Consider the following 14,792-nt stretch of genomic DNA (forward strand, 5'->3'; position numbering starts at 1 on the left):
TTGAATTTTTTTGATGCTGCTGGGAAATTCACAGATTAAAGCCAAAAATGTAGGTACTTTTGGGCGAAAAACCTATTTCAATTTTTAAATTTTTTTTTTTTTAAATAAAAAAAAAATAATCATTTTTATTCATTCATCAAGATTTTTTAAAAATAAAAAATCATTATGATTCATTAAAAATCAAAATTCAAAAATGATCCTTCAAGGACTGAATTCTAAAAATTCTTCCAAATTGATGAGAACGAAAAATATTGAAAAATGAAAAATGAAAACAGAAAATTATTATTTTCAAGTTTCAAATTTCAATTTCAAAATTCATAATTCATTCCTTTCGAATTCAATCTTTTTTTCAGATTGATCATTGAATGAACATGGACAGTTGATTTACTGTAAAGAAACAGTAACAACTTCTGAAAACAGCATCAAAAAATGAACAAATCCGACGAAAAAATTGAAAAAAATGCATTTTAAATCAAACAGAATTCAGACACATCAACAAATAAATACATTATGCAAATAAAAACACACATGACGACTGACGTGATATTATAATAAGTAGGTAGGTAAATTAGAACATCTGCATCTGCATCAGAATTGGAAGAAAATCATCAATTAAGTACCATTATAAATTACAATGAATACAAAAGGTAAAACAGAGGAATTGAACGATAAAATATCATCAAACGTAACGCCATAAGATGTTACAAAATACCTTAAGTACAACATTATTTATCGCTGCAAAGATTATAACAACAACAAATATTAAGTAACGACGATGATCTCGACTTGAAGACAGTGATACGTTCGTTTTCCAATTAAAAACAGAACCAATAATAAAAGTCGAATCACATCTCGATTCGATAACAAACAAATAGAACGAAAAATTGACCTTTTACTCTCTCGATTTACACCACTTACTTGCATTGGTCAGCTTTTGTTAATGCTTGATGTATCGATAATCTGCGAATTTTCCCTTTTAAAGCAAGCAGCGCCGAGTTCTGGTTTTCTTGCATGGTCAAACTTGATCCATCGGAACCCGAATCTCCTATCTCGATTCCACTTTCGTCTGTTTCAGATGCATCGCGATCGCCTCCACATGGAGGGATTGAGTTATTCTTCGTCAAACCTGTACAAAAAATCAACACAACGATCAGAAATTTCAAACACATCTAATTCAATCACCTCTCAATTCTTTGATCATTTCCATTACTTTTTGCATTCGGAAAAAAATCTACCTATCAACTCACCTTTGATGCTACTAACACTGCCACTTCTTACAACGATGGCTATCCTCTCTTTTGTTTTTTTACCCAAACTGGCAGCTATTTTTGGTAAACTTTTTTTCACAGGTACCTCCAACATATTGCTGTTTTTCTCCTTTTCGTCAGAAACACTATCCAAACCGTTAGCATTTTCTGCTAGTTGGGGATCTTGTATTGGAATGTCATCTGCAGGACAATAAACACAATATTGAAAAATCAAATACCCTCGATGACAGATTCTTCTTCGAATGGGAAGACGAATCACTAACCAGGTAACTTCTCAGGTCTAAAGGAAGCGTTAGTTATCATAGATTTGGAAATGGCAGTCACTGTAGTCGCTGGAATGATACTTGTCACCGGAACATCAATACCCATAAGTCCACTATCAGTTTGACCTGAGGAAAAATGAATTCGTTAATTTTCTGATCAATACCCCCCCCCCTCCAAACAAAAAAAAATCATCTTACTTTTGTCAAGGTAACTTTTACACGCCTTCGTTTCTAAAATAATATCAGAGAGTACTTCAAAAGTGGCTCGAACTTCTATAGCTTCGATGGCTTGAAATGCTTCGTATTTGAATCCATTAAACCTGTCGCAGAAAACATACAACAATATTCAAATAAGTACTCGAATCAATTGAGACTTGGTTCCTATTTAATTCGGATCCGTAAAAATACATACATGGCGAAACGTAAACTATTCAGGAGCTCGGACAGAAACGAAGACGAAACTTTAATTCTAGGTCCTGGTTTTGAAAACCCTTGTGTAACGATTCTGAAAAGATAAAAAAGATCAGTTTTTCCAAATTTTTTTATCATCAATTTCATCGTCATGAACGAGAAATTTTCTCCAGACTTACTTTAAACTAATTTTACATATTTTCTGCAACGTTTCCGGCGAAGATTTAGAAATAAACGAGATATGCTTATAGTAGGAAAACAGAAGTCGAGATAGAACTGATAATCTCTCTTGAGCAACTAATTTATGAACACATTGAAACGGTCCATATTCCACAAACTGGGAATCCCTCGACTTCCATTTCTCCGGAGACGATTCCGTTGCTAAAGGAACCGAATACGTCCAACTCTCTGGATTCACCAATTCCGCAGTAGCTGATCTAGTTAATTGAGCAGGATCCGTCGAAGTGTTAAGTTTCGAATTCGATTTATCCGCGGATGACTTCATCGAAGGAGCTAGATCTGTCGAACTCTTGGATTTCATTTTTTTAGGAGATGATTTCGTCGAAGGAGCTTTCTCTGTTGAGCTCTTCGGTTTGGTTTTCTTAGGAGACGGTTTCGTTGGAGGTACCGGATCTGCCGAACTTTTCGGTTTCAACTTCTTCGGAGTTGATTTCGTTGATGGAGCTGGATCTATCACGATCCTAGGATTCCATACAGCCTGCGAATATTTACACAATGTTACAACATATTGCTCAAGTTGTTGAAACATGTTAATCCTCGATCGTCAAGTACTCACTTCGTGGTAAATGGAAGGTTGATCTAAAGATGGTAATCTAAAAGAGGGTACTTTAGGTTGTCCTCTGACATCGACGATTTCTAAATTATAAACACCGGTAATAAATGCTTCTATGCCACATATAGCCGTCGATTTATTCGCATCAGGCGTTGACCGGTTAGCCAATCTGTTACGAATGGTCTGGAAATATAATAGCCAAAAAAATATAATATTTTGAATCGACAATAAATCATTGATACGATTCTACAAATTACCTCAATATCAGAATGAGCGATGGCGTTCAGATAAATATACAAAATCTGAGGTAAAAATTGCAGAGCGAAACATTTCAATTCTGGATCACGTTGTTCGTCCAGATCACTCTGCTCATCCGATTCTTTCTGTTCTTCCAGTTCATTCGGTTTGATCGGTTCTCTTCTGTAGTATTCGAAGAGTACCCGGCACACATCGTTGATTTTACTATCCTTTAAGAATTTACAAAGAACCTCAGAATTGTTTCATCAAATTGAGCAATAAATCGCAATTCGAATACGTACTTCTAGATTCTCATTACTAATACTATCCAAGTACGAGTATAACGCTGTAATGACATCTTTATCGTCAACGTACGAGTATAATGCAGCGGTTACAGCTTCGTTATCTTCTTCGTCTTGCAAACTAGAAAGATCTGCCAGCCAATCTCTGACGGTGGCTGTGGTACGGTCAACCATCGTGTCCAAACATCAACGTAGCTGAAAAAATTTCCACATATTAGGATATTTTAATTAAATACCCGAGACTTCAATCTGAAAGTTGAACTTTGAAATTTGAAAATTTAAAATTAATTGATAAGAACTGATAAGTTGTTTGTTTTTTGTTTACAAACATAAACAAAAGAATATTTTTGGTTCTTTGACACACAAACACATTGTCGGAGTTATTAATAAAAGTTTTAGCATCATTTTGCTTCAAATTTGAAGATTTTGGCCCATTTTGGACCTTTTTTTCACTCATCACTAGTCTAAAAAAAACAATTTATTCGTTTTCAGTCCATTTATTTTACTTTGAAAAGTAAAAACACGTTTTCCAAATCAATCGAATAACTAAACTGTAACCGTAACCGTAACCATTTGTGAGATCAACGAGAGAATGGCACACAGGATGAAGGACCCCCAACAAATACTAGTATGTTGTGAAAGTAGAAGAACGTTGGCTGGTGTGTGAACGTATATAGAAACTTGGATACGGCAGTATCGTTCTTTCTTATTCGCGTTATTCCGTTATTATTACTCGTTCAACCATTAGATTATTCAGGGATACCCATGGTGAAGCGGCTAATTTCACTCGTTCTGTTGTTCTGTTACACGTTCTGTTGTTCTGTTACACGTTGTGCATTTGTTATAGGAGTTGCCGATATGTACTTTACAGGCAATAGACATGATGAAACTATCAATATTTCGTTGTTTTTTTTTTTTATTTACCTTGCTTTATTTTTACTGAGTCTCTCGAAAAACATGGGAAAATAATTTGTAAATTTGTGAATATTTATTTATTTTATCAATATTTTTCAGTTTTTCACTGCATTATAACGAGTAATTTAGAAAATTTAGCCCATTTTTGAGAATTATTCTTGCAATAGTAAGAAATTATTTCATATTTGGAGCAAAATTGTGGATACTTTGAATTTTTACATTCAATAACGGCTGAACGGTTTCAATCACTTTAACATCCTTGATAATCATTCTTTTATGGCCCAAAATTAAGGGGTTCCTTGGAAAAGCAGCCTTAGTCATTTTTTTGTTTTTCCGATTTTTACATGTAATCTTCCATGAAAAAAAAAATGAATCGGAAAATGTTTGCTTGTACTTACAGGGAACCCTCCCACATGATAATCTCCGATTGGAATAAAACTTGGACTGGTGGAAAGACGACCTCAAAAAAACCCCTTATCCAATTTTCAGCTGCTGAAAATGATCTTTCGATTTTTTGCGAGCGTTTGAATTTTTGTGTACACAGATGAAGCTGTTCAACTAAGAAAACGGAGAAGAATTACAAATATCCATCTTTCCAACGTATCAATTTTCAGTTCTCAAATTTTGGCCAAATGCAGTCCTCATATATGATCGACCCATACCATCATTGGCCGGATCAGGCTATTCTGTCAGAAAAAAGGATTTTTCACTATTTTTCTCATATTTTCTGTGAATACAAAAAAGTCCGTTTCTCCTCACTATATGAACTTCAGTAGCTGAAATTTTGGCTGAAGGGTCTATGCTTGATATCTAATCGACTCGATTCTACCACCGGCCGGATCTAGAATTATCATCAGAAATTAAATTTTTTCACATAACATGAGAAAAAGCAATAAAAAAATCTGTTTTTTTGAACGGACAGCCGGATTTGGACGATGATGGTATGAGTTGATTTGGTATTCAGCACAGACTGTTAGACCCAAAATTTTAGCTCCTAAATTTCATTAGATGAGTTGATTTTGATTTAACTGGGTTTTCAAGTTTTCCAAAAGCTTGAATTGGCAACCAGATGGACAAAAAATTCGATTTCTGACGATTATTCCAGATCCAGCCTATGGTAGCATTAGTCGATTAGGTATCTCGGCCAAAATTACACCTGCTGACGTTCATGTGGTGGAGAGAAACACATTTTTCGTATTCACAAAAAATATGAGAAAAACAGTAAAAAATTCTGTTTTTTGATCGGACTGCCGGATCCGGCCGATGATGGTATGAGTCGATTTGGTATTCAGCACAGACTGTTTGACCAAAATTTGAGTCCCCTTGAAGTTCATTAGGTGAGCTGATTTTACTGGTTTTTCAAATGTTTCAATGGAATAATTTATAAACTAGGTACCAGATAGACGAAAAATTCGATTTCTGAAGTTAATTCCAGATCCGGGCGCGGGGCGGCGGTAGTATTAGTCGACTTGATACGATATCAAGTATGGACCCTTCGGCCAGAATTTCAGCTGCTGAAGTTCATATCGTGGGTGGGGAAAAACGGACTTTTTTGTATTCACAGAAAAAATGAAAAAATAATACGATGAAAAATCTTTTTTTCTGACTGAACGCCCTGATCCGGCCAATGATGGTATGGGTCGATCATATATGAGGACTGCATTTGGCCAAAATTTGAGAACTGAAAATTGATACGATGAAGAGATGGATATTTGTAATTTTTCCCAGTTTTCTGAGTTCAACAGCTTTACCTGTACACATATAAATGCTCGCCAAAAATTGAAAAATCAACTTCACCAGCTGAAAATTGGGGGATGGGGGTTTTTCGAGGCCTTCTTTCCACCAGTTCAAGTTTCATTCAAATCGGAGATCATCACATGGGATGGTTTTCATGTTAGAAAAAATTTCAAGTCTCTTTGAACACTTCTACAAATCTGTAAAAAAAAAAAATGATACGTGCTCAGGAATGCTAATGATCCCAAACGTCGGCACAAATGACAAAAACATACGTAGTAGGTATTGTGCATGAACACACAAAAGATCGTACCACCGTCAATTCTTGTTTTAAAAAAAAAGAAGAAAGAAACGTTAACTTTATAGCTTATAAATCTTGTACCGTTTGAAAGTGTCAATTCTATTCGCGCCTTCGCGGGACCCATGTCTAAATTCCCTTGCCCAGCTGATTGAGTGTCCTTGAAGGCAGTTGACCGCTATGTTTAGACGTTTAGAACAGGAAATCGGTGATAAAGAAAACATTCTCTTACTATAATACCATGTGCTGTTTGGCGCTAAATGAATAAGTGAATCATATGAGTAAGAATGATGTTTACTGGAAGTAGGTAAAATAAATGATTTGTTCAACTCTGCCTATCAACTTCAAATAAATAGACTAGGTACCTATTATAAGCTTGAAATAAAGAGAAAAATGACTCTGAAAAAATTAAAATCGTCAATTCGGAGGAAACATCCTCAATATACTTGAATTAAAACATGAAAAATTGCCAGTAATTTGAGTTCACTGAAGAGTGAACATGAATTCGAATTCAATTACTTACTGCTGGTTTTTTATTTCTAAATGACGTTGGGCGATGGGTAGGTTTCAGAGTAAAATTTATGATTTGGAAAATAAGTGGTCATGTTTTGATCATCTTGTCGTAAGTACATATTGTGTTCAAAATTGGCGACCCCATTTTTTTAAAATTCTTCCTCCGCCAAAAATGTGATTTTGGGGTTTATTTTGGGCTGAAAAGTGAAAACATCAGAACAAGTTGGTTTCATATTTCTGAAGTAATAACATCAACTTATTTTCAATGCCAGTTCAGTAATCTCATATTGGCAGAAAAGCTCATCAAGTTTTAATCATCTTGCAGCATTTACCACAAAGTTATTGCTGTAGGTATTTTAAGCAAATAGCTCATACAACCAATGAAGTGTGGATAACAAAATTTATTCAGCATATACCTACATAATACCATGTACTGTTGGAATTATGCAGTTTTTGTGTTCATGTTCCTTTATTTCTTATACCTACCTACAAGATAAAGAAAGTGAGTGAATTGCGATTAAAACTCACGAATCCTGCTAGTATTAGGCATCTTGAACATTGTTTGTAATTTTAATTTTTCAATAAACGAGCACTTCGATTGAAATGAAGCGAAAAAGAATTTTGGAAAAATTAAAATTCGCCAAATTTTGGGCAAAAATCTACAAAACGTTTCAAAACTAACGAGTTTCTTCCTAATGAGACCCCTGAACTGGAATTTGTGGGCTACTTCACTCAAAATACAAACCCAGCTCACTTATCACAAAGTTCAATCCAAAATAAACCCCTAACGGCCCTAACCCACTAAAATACATTTTTTTGAAAAAAAGGTATGAAAACCCGTTGACAGTGTTAGTGATGAATTCGTCTACCAAATTTCAGCTTCATTCAATCATTACGACCCAAGAAATTGATTTTTCAAAGTTTCAATACAGATTTCAGATTGCAAAGTAAAGCCTAGTAGAGTTCATACACTGCGCCTGCATATTTCTCGTTTTCGATGAAAAACTGATGAAAAATGTGTTTTTTGGCTGTATTTTGGGCTTAAATTGTCAGAATAAGCTGAAATTTGGCATGTGAACACACCCAAAGATTATTGATGCGCATGTGAAGATTTTTTTCCAAAAAGTCTGTTTTAGTGGGAGAGGAGTGAATTTGGGGGTTAATTTTATGATAGGAATGTGGGGTTCATTTTTGGGATGCAATAGAATCAAAATTTGAATTCAACGACCTCAAATTAAGGTAAAACCGATATTTTACTGATTATCTCGGCGTATCTTGTCCCATAATGAATAGATTTTGATTTTTTCAAAATTCATTTTTGCCTTATTTTAAGAAAACGACTGATTTAATCGAAAAAATGATAATGACAAAAGTTGTCTAGAATGCCGAGTACTAGCGGGATACAGGGGTTCCAAATCATGATTATGTACTTTCGTCTACCCCCTTCCTACCAGCTTGGGTAGGTAAACAAAAGTAGGAAATTAATGTTTCAAACCCACGTATCCCGCTAGTACTCGGCATTCTAGACAACTTTTGTCATTATCGTTTTTTCGATTAAATCAGTCGTTTTCTTAAAATAAGGCAAAAATGAATTTTGAAAATATCAAAATCTATTCATTTTGGGGTAAGATACGCCAAGATAATCAGTAAAATATCAGTTTTACCTTAATTTGAGGTCGTTGAACTCAAATTTTGATTCTATTGCATCCCAAAAATGAACCCCACATTCCTATCATAAAATGAACCCCCAAATTCATTCCTCTCCCACTAAAACAGACTTTTTGGAAAAAAATCTTCACATGCGCATCAATAATCTTTGGGTGTGTTCACATGCCAAATTTCAGCTTATTCTGACAATTTAAGCCGAAAATACAGCCAAAAAACAAATTTTTCATCAGTTTTTCATCGAAACGAGAAATATGCAGGCGCAGTGTATGAACTCTACTAGGCTTTACTTTGCAATCTGAAATCTGTATTGAAACTTTGAAAAATCAATTTCTTGGGTCGTAATGATTGAATGAAGCTGAAATTTGGTAGACGAATTCATCACTGCACTATCATTAAGCATTTGAAGCATTTTTAAAAAAAAAAAACAAAACAAAACATTTTGCTGGGTTGAGGGGTGGATTTTGGAGTGAACATGATAATAGGGGTTCTGTGTTGATAATTGAAATGAAATTGACCCCAAATTCATGTTCAGTGGTCTCAAATTTAGAGATAACTCGTCACTTTTGAGCTGTTTTGTGGAATTTTGCCCAAAATTGACAAATTTTGATTTTTTGAGAATTTGTTTTTGCTTTATTCCAAGCATATAGGGCTTGTGTAATTAAAAAATGATAATGACAAAAGTTGTTCAGAATGCCGAGTACTACTGGAATGCAAAAGTTTTGAATGCTAGTTTCTTACTTTCATTTACCTACTCAAGTTGGAAGGAAGTAGGTAGTAGGTAGACGAAAGTAGGTATAGTTAGCATTTGAAACCCCTGTATTCTACTAGTATTTGACATGCTGAACAACCTTTGTCATTATCATTTTTTCGATTAGATGTGCCCTGTGTTCAACTTTAAGTCTTTAATATACCTAGAGCATATACCTAAAGGAACTTTAAAGAAATCAAAATTCGCCAATCTAGTGAGAAAATTCCACAGAACAGTTGAAAAGGGACGAGTACGGAGTAATTGAGTCAAAACTAGAACAAAAATCAATTTCTTGGGCTGGCTGTAATGATCTTGATTATTTTTGTAAAAATGGTGCAAGAGTTCATCAATTATCTATTATTACACTCATGAAACCTTTCACCTTGTTCTTTTGAATGAAGCCCAAAATTGTAAAAAAGGTGACATCTTTCAAATTTTTTTGCCTAAATGGCTATTGTAGGTACCTACAAAGCTCCAGATATTTTAAAGTCTCGTAGTTTTCCCTATTATCTATTAAAAAAACCAACAACAACAAGAAAAAACGAGTTCCTGGATGTGGTTACTGAAAAAAAGGTTCCCGTTAACGGTTACAGGTTAATTACCCAAAATTAAAAATTTGGGTTCCATGGTTAATTGGTTATGGGTTCCAAATAAATTACCGTAATTTTTTTCAGGGCAAGGGTTAAGGTTAAGGTAATTTTTTTTTAATTTTTTAAAATTAAATTGTCCAAATGCGTGTATGTACGTACCTACACTTCTTGGTATTATTTATTCAACTGTGTAAAAATAACGAAAACGAACCTGCAAATGAACCATTTTAACCCCATTTCTATGAAATTTCAAAAAATGTTGCGTATTTTTTCAAAAATAAAATACCTAATCAGTCGTGGCCTTCAAAGATTCTTCAAATCCAAACAAAGTTCAGAATATGAATAACAATGAAAAATGCATCAATTTTTTCAAGTTTAGCACAAAAAGTACTAAAACATTGTGATTTTATAAAAAAAAAATTGAAAAAAAAATGAAAAATTGAATTAGGTATGTCTTTTAATTATAACATTTATAACTGGCTGAAATTTTTCAACGGTTACCGGTTAACGGTTAGGGAAATGAAAATTTTAAATTCGGGTTCCAGTTCCAATTTTTTAAATTTTGGTTATAGGTTATTAGATAAAAATTATTGCCCCAAAAATTTTTGGGTTAATTCTGGTTACGATGCATGTTAAAAATTCCGGTTCGCATCCCTGAGTAGCAGCCATAAAATCAAAAAAAGGGATTTTCGAAAACATCAAGTGTGATGATATGAATTTGCATTTTGCAATTCGAATTCTGTATTCGAAAGTAATATGATTTAATTAAATATTTGAATACTTTTTAGTTTCAAATGCGAATGTTTTTTTTTTTTTTTTTGATTGTTGAGATTGAGAATTCAGTTTGATTCAGTAGTCATTCTCATTGCTAGTATTAGTATGTAGGTAGGTGTAGGTATCTGAAAATTTTTCCATGTGATAAACTGAGGATAATAAATTACTTTAGGTGCCTTACTTTACTCTTCAAAATGCAAAATTAACTGGCTCATACTCGTAGAATGCATCGCATCAAGTAAATGTAATTATACTCGTATGTACCTACCTATATCTTTTTCGTTTTCAATTAGAATTTAAAAAACATTAAAGTAATATTAATTCCCTTCAAAAACACCCAATAAGCAACTTGAATAACAAAGGTTCACTTCCGGAATATGTGTCCCACTCCCATTATTAATTAATTATGTGTTCTGTTTTATTTTTTTTAAAATTTAAAAAGGTTGGAAGTAATTCCAGTTCTCAACTAACGTAGGTTGGTAACATTACATTCAACCGACCGTTCATGCGGTTCACTACATATGCACGTCCACCGTTCTATTATGATTCTCGTTTCTCCGGGCGCAGCGTTGCCACGAGTTACACCATCCAGTTTGTTGGGGGTCTTTCGTCCTCATTCCCGAGAGGATCTGTGTTTGTTTGGGAAAATCTGAGGAAAATCTCCGGAAAACTCTTGAAAAACCTAAATAAACAACTACTTCAAGTAAGGGAATCCGTCAAATTAACCGAACACTTATCGCTTCTTATCTCCTCTCTTATCTTTATGGTTTTTTCGTCGCCTCGCGGTTAGATAAATACCACCGAATCATCGCTACATTACCACTGTTGCACTTTCCGGTCATTCAGTCGTCAAGTTCATCACCGATCGTTAGTTCGTTGTACTTTGTTTTACTTCGGTATCAATAATTAAATATTTGAGTACTTCAAGATGTCGTCTCCTAAAGAATTCATCGAAGAAACCATCAAGTCTAACAAAGTCGTAATATTCTCGAAATCCTACTGCCCATACTGCACCATGGCGATGAAGGTAAGCAATGACTCATTCGATATTTTCCCTCTTTGCCAGCCCAATGTAACACCGGATTCATTTCAGGCATTTGAATCGTTGAGCGAAGCTTTCAACGCTGTTGAATTGGACTTGAGAGACGACGGTGATGAAATCCAAGCCGCCCTTCAATCCATTTCGAACGTGAAAACCGTCAGTATCTTTACAGTTCACCACCTCCCTAAATGAGATAGAATCCATTACAGATAATTTTTTTTTCAGGTACCTCAAGTATTCGTTAATGGTAAATATGTCGGCGGAGGTACTGATACGAAGAAGAAAGGCGAATCTGGAGAATTACGAAAGATCATCGACGGTGTCGCTTAAGAATCTTCGTAGTCGAATGTCCATTTTGGGAAACCGGGCGTGTTATCTCATCGCAAACGATGCTTAATAAAATTCATCTAAATTATTATTTATATATTGTTGATAATTATACTTTGTTGTATTGAAATATTTTGCAATGTTTAAGCACAGTTTATTTTTATACGTTTGAAACTGAAATTATAATCATTTTCATTTGCAAAATCGTACGTTTATTCTAATAACTCTATCTGTAACCGTTCCCAAAGGGATCATTTCGGTATCATTTTCAAACCTCAATGGCAGCTGAATTTTTAGCCCGAATTTCACTCTAAACTAGTACAATTTTGTTATCAATTCGCTCAGTTTAATTTCCAACTTCGTTCAAGATGCGTTGATTCGTCAGCTCGTTCGGTAATTCGAATCAAAAATCAAAATTCTTCGTACTATAGCCATGGCACATTTGAAGCAACAAATCGAACAGGTGATCAAATCAAACAGAGTAACAATATTCTCGAAATCGTATTGTCCCTATTGCAAGATGGCCAAACAGGTAAACCAATTCTCATTCTAGGCCACTTCACTATAGATAGGCAGTTTTACCGACACGAATACATTAACATTTTATAGGCATTTAACGAATTGAACGAACCCTTCTACGCTATCGAACTAGATACGAGAGAAGATGGCGATCTAATTCAGGCAGTTCTAAAAAAGAAAACCAAAGTCAATACCGTGAGTAATTTCGTCATCATTTCCCCCTTAAAAATACACCAATTTCTATCCTCTGATCGATTTTTTCCAACTAGGTACCTCAAGTTTTCATACACGGTAGGTACATCGGAGGTGGCAACGATATACAAAGACTACACAGCGAAGGTAAATTACTCCCTTTAATTCTGGGCGAATTGTAACTCGAAAAAACTGGTCGAATAAATGTGGCAATCTTTTAAAAATTATTAATATGATTATAATAATACAAAAATACATACATTTTCGCAACTCGACGACGCAAACCTTGTATAAGAAAAACTAGTACAATAAACTGAAACCAAACAACAGAAAGGCAGAGAATCAATACAACAGATTCTCAAATCCATGACTTCTCCAAATTAATTAAAACATATTATGAGATGAAAGCTTTGAAAACAACGGTTTCAGCGAAACCAGAAACATACCTAATTTATAAGGGTGAGTTCAATATTCAATCTTATCGTAGTAGAGCTTTACAAAATACAACATAATGGAGATGATCAACCTCTCTCGATGGGAGAAATATATAATACAAAGAAGAAACATGCATTAAAAATAATTCGACTCCTATTGGGGGGAAATAAAAAGAAAACGACTATCTGTAAAACTATCGAAATGCAAATCCGATGGACGAGTCAATTACGAACTCCTGTTCATCCACATGAAAAACTTAATCAAAACGTAGACAGCTCCTATGCCCAAAAGTGCTTTATCTCGTTGCTGGTTATAGACGAGTTCGCGTTCGATGTTCATGACACGACGGTTCAACTTTACCAGCTGTTTTCTCAAATGAACCACTTCTTCTTCGGTTCTCAGAAATGGACCATTACTGAATATAAAATCCAAAGATGTTTAAAACAGATCTATAGGGTAGAAAGATACCACAGTTACAATATTATGTACCTTCTAGCCACCGCTGTGAAATCGCTCTGGTTGACGGTATCGTTGAGGAAATTATTCTGCGATGTTTCCAGCAACACATCGTCGTTGTAATCGTTCTTACGACTGTACGAAATCTCATTAATACCGCCGTTGTTTTCTCTATCGTAATAATCATCGGTCGCAGATGGGAAATAATGTTCATCCAACGTGATAACTCGAGGAGGAGTCTACGAAATTAAAACCCAAGTCAAAATACACCTCACATTGCATAAGCTAATCCACGAAGGTAAATTTCAACAACCTGAACTCTAATTAAACCAGGATCCGGGGGCATGACCGTATTCTCTATAATTAGCTCTCGGGGCGGTGCTGGAGTCCCAATGTGTCGATCTTGACCTAATAATTCAACTCACATCAGTGAAAGGGATCACCAAAATCGTACATTACTCTAGATAGGGTCTTACCAGCGACCAGGATCCTATCGGGAACCCTCATATCGATTTTTTCCGGCTGCCAGGGTAATTTGGGGGCGATTTCTTCTTCGTCATCGTCTATATTACCAGCTACTTTGATCCGTTTAGGAACCTGCATTTTGGCTGTGATTTCAGCAGTGAAATTCGGATCATAGTAGTGATCGTGTGATGCGAACGAAGGCACAGTTGCTGCTTTAGCCATTTTTTTAATTCGATTAATAAAGTCGTTCGAAATCTAGAACATTCCTGAGTAAACGAAAGGAAATCGTTAATAATACGCAGGCAACAATTGAGCAAAATTAACCTGAGGTAGTTGAGATGAAACACACCACAAATGAATGAAAATATAAGCTCGATTAATACACAAACACTTCGAATTACGTTAAATAATATTCGAAAAATGGAAGACTGAAAAACTTTCGAAGGAAGACAAAAGGCAAAAGGTAAAAGGTACAAATACAAAGGATCTTTCAACGGATGATTCCAATACTAGGATATGTTTCGTAATGCAGATGTTCCATTGTCATTGATGGTTTCAGGGATGAGATTTTAGAAAGTGTTTTACATCATTTTCGAGCTAAGAAACTAAATAATTAATTAAAATATCGTAATACTTACTACGAAGAAATAAATTACGAAATAAAACGTATTTTAGAACGCGACAAAGACAAATTCATCGATTTTTTATCATTCGAAATTTCAATTTATGGAAGATAACGCAATTTTTCAGGGCCAATTCAAATAATTTTCACGTCTAAACTTTGGCAACACTGAATTTCACTAAAATCACAGAAAAAAACATACAGAAGGGCAACCGTACCC

At 34.7% G+C, this 14,792-nt stretch overlaps 3 protein-coding genes across 4 annotated transcripts; 1 reads left to right on the plus strand and 2 right to left on the minus strand.

Annotated features, from left to right (window-relative positions):
* Positions 1 to 445: 445 nt before the first annotated feature.
* LOC135837548 (uncharacterized) lies at positions 446 to 3,571 on the minus strand. The gene is made up of 9 exons (XM_065352857.1): positions 3,275 to 3,571; positions 2,993 to 3,202; positions 2,739 to 2,918; positions 2,122 to 2,660; positions 1,944 to 2,036; positions 1,730 to 1,851; positions 1,532 to 1,657; positions 1,248 to 1,448; positions 446 to 1,126 (listed from the first exon to the last, which is right to left on the minus strand). Exons 1-9 carry the CDS (start codon positions 3,446 to 3,448, stop codon positions 915 to 917), a joined length of 1,857 nt encoding a protein of 618 aa, XP_065208929.1. The 5' UTR covers positions 3,449 to 3,571; the 3' UTR covers positions 446 to 914.
* A 7,538-nt stretch (positions 3,572 to 11,109) lies between these two features.
* Positions 11,110 to 12,869, plus strand: LOC135834148 (uncharacterized). The gene is made up of 6 exons (XM_065347987.1): positions 11,110 to 11,541; positions 11,608 to 11,712; positions 11,782 to 11,883; positions 12,281 to 12,415; positions 12,493 to 12,597; positions 12,672 to 12,869. Exons 1-6 carry the CDS (start codon positions 11,443 to 11,445, stop codon positions 12,774 to 12,776), a joined length of 651 nt encoding a protein of 216 aa, XP_065204059.1. The 5' UTR covers positions 11,110 to 11,442; the 3' UTR covers positions 12,777 to 12,869.
* Tango11 (transport and golgi organization 11) lies at positions 12,798 to 14,745 on the minus strand. Of its 2 annotated transcripts, none has more exons than XM_065352859.1 (5): positions 14,589 to 14,745; positions 13,962 to 14,216; positions 13,799 to 13,893; positions 13,519 to 13,724; positions 12,798 to 13,444 (listed from the first exon to the last, which is right to left on the minus strand). In XM_065352859.1, exons 2-5 carry the CDS (start codon positions 14,170 to 14,172, stop codon positions 13,255 to 13,257), a joined length of 702 nt encoding a protein of 233 aa, XP_065208931.1. In that variant the 5' UTR covers positions 14,173 to 14,216; positions 14,589 to 14,745; the 3' UTR covers positions 12,798 to 13,254. The 2 variants fall into 2 exon arrangements, with proteins under 2 accessions (XP_065208931.1, XP_065208932.1); XM_065352860.1 differs by lacking the exon at positions 14,589 to 14,745 and adding an exon at positions 14,300 to 14,524.
* Between the last annotated feature and the right edge of the window lie 47 nt (positions 14,746 to 14,792).

The sequence above is a fragment of the Planococcus citri genome, chromosome 2 (genome assembly GCF_950023065.1).
Source record: "Planococcus citri chromosome 2, ihPlaCitr1.1, whole genome shotgun sequence".
NCBI lineage: Eukaryota > Metazoa > Arthropoda > Insecta > Hemiptera > Pseudococcidae > Planococcus > Planococcus citri.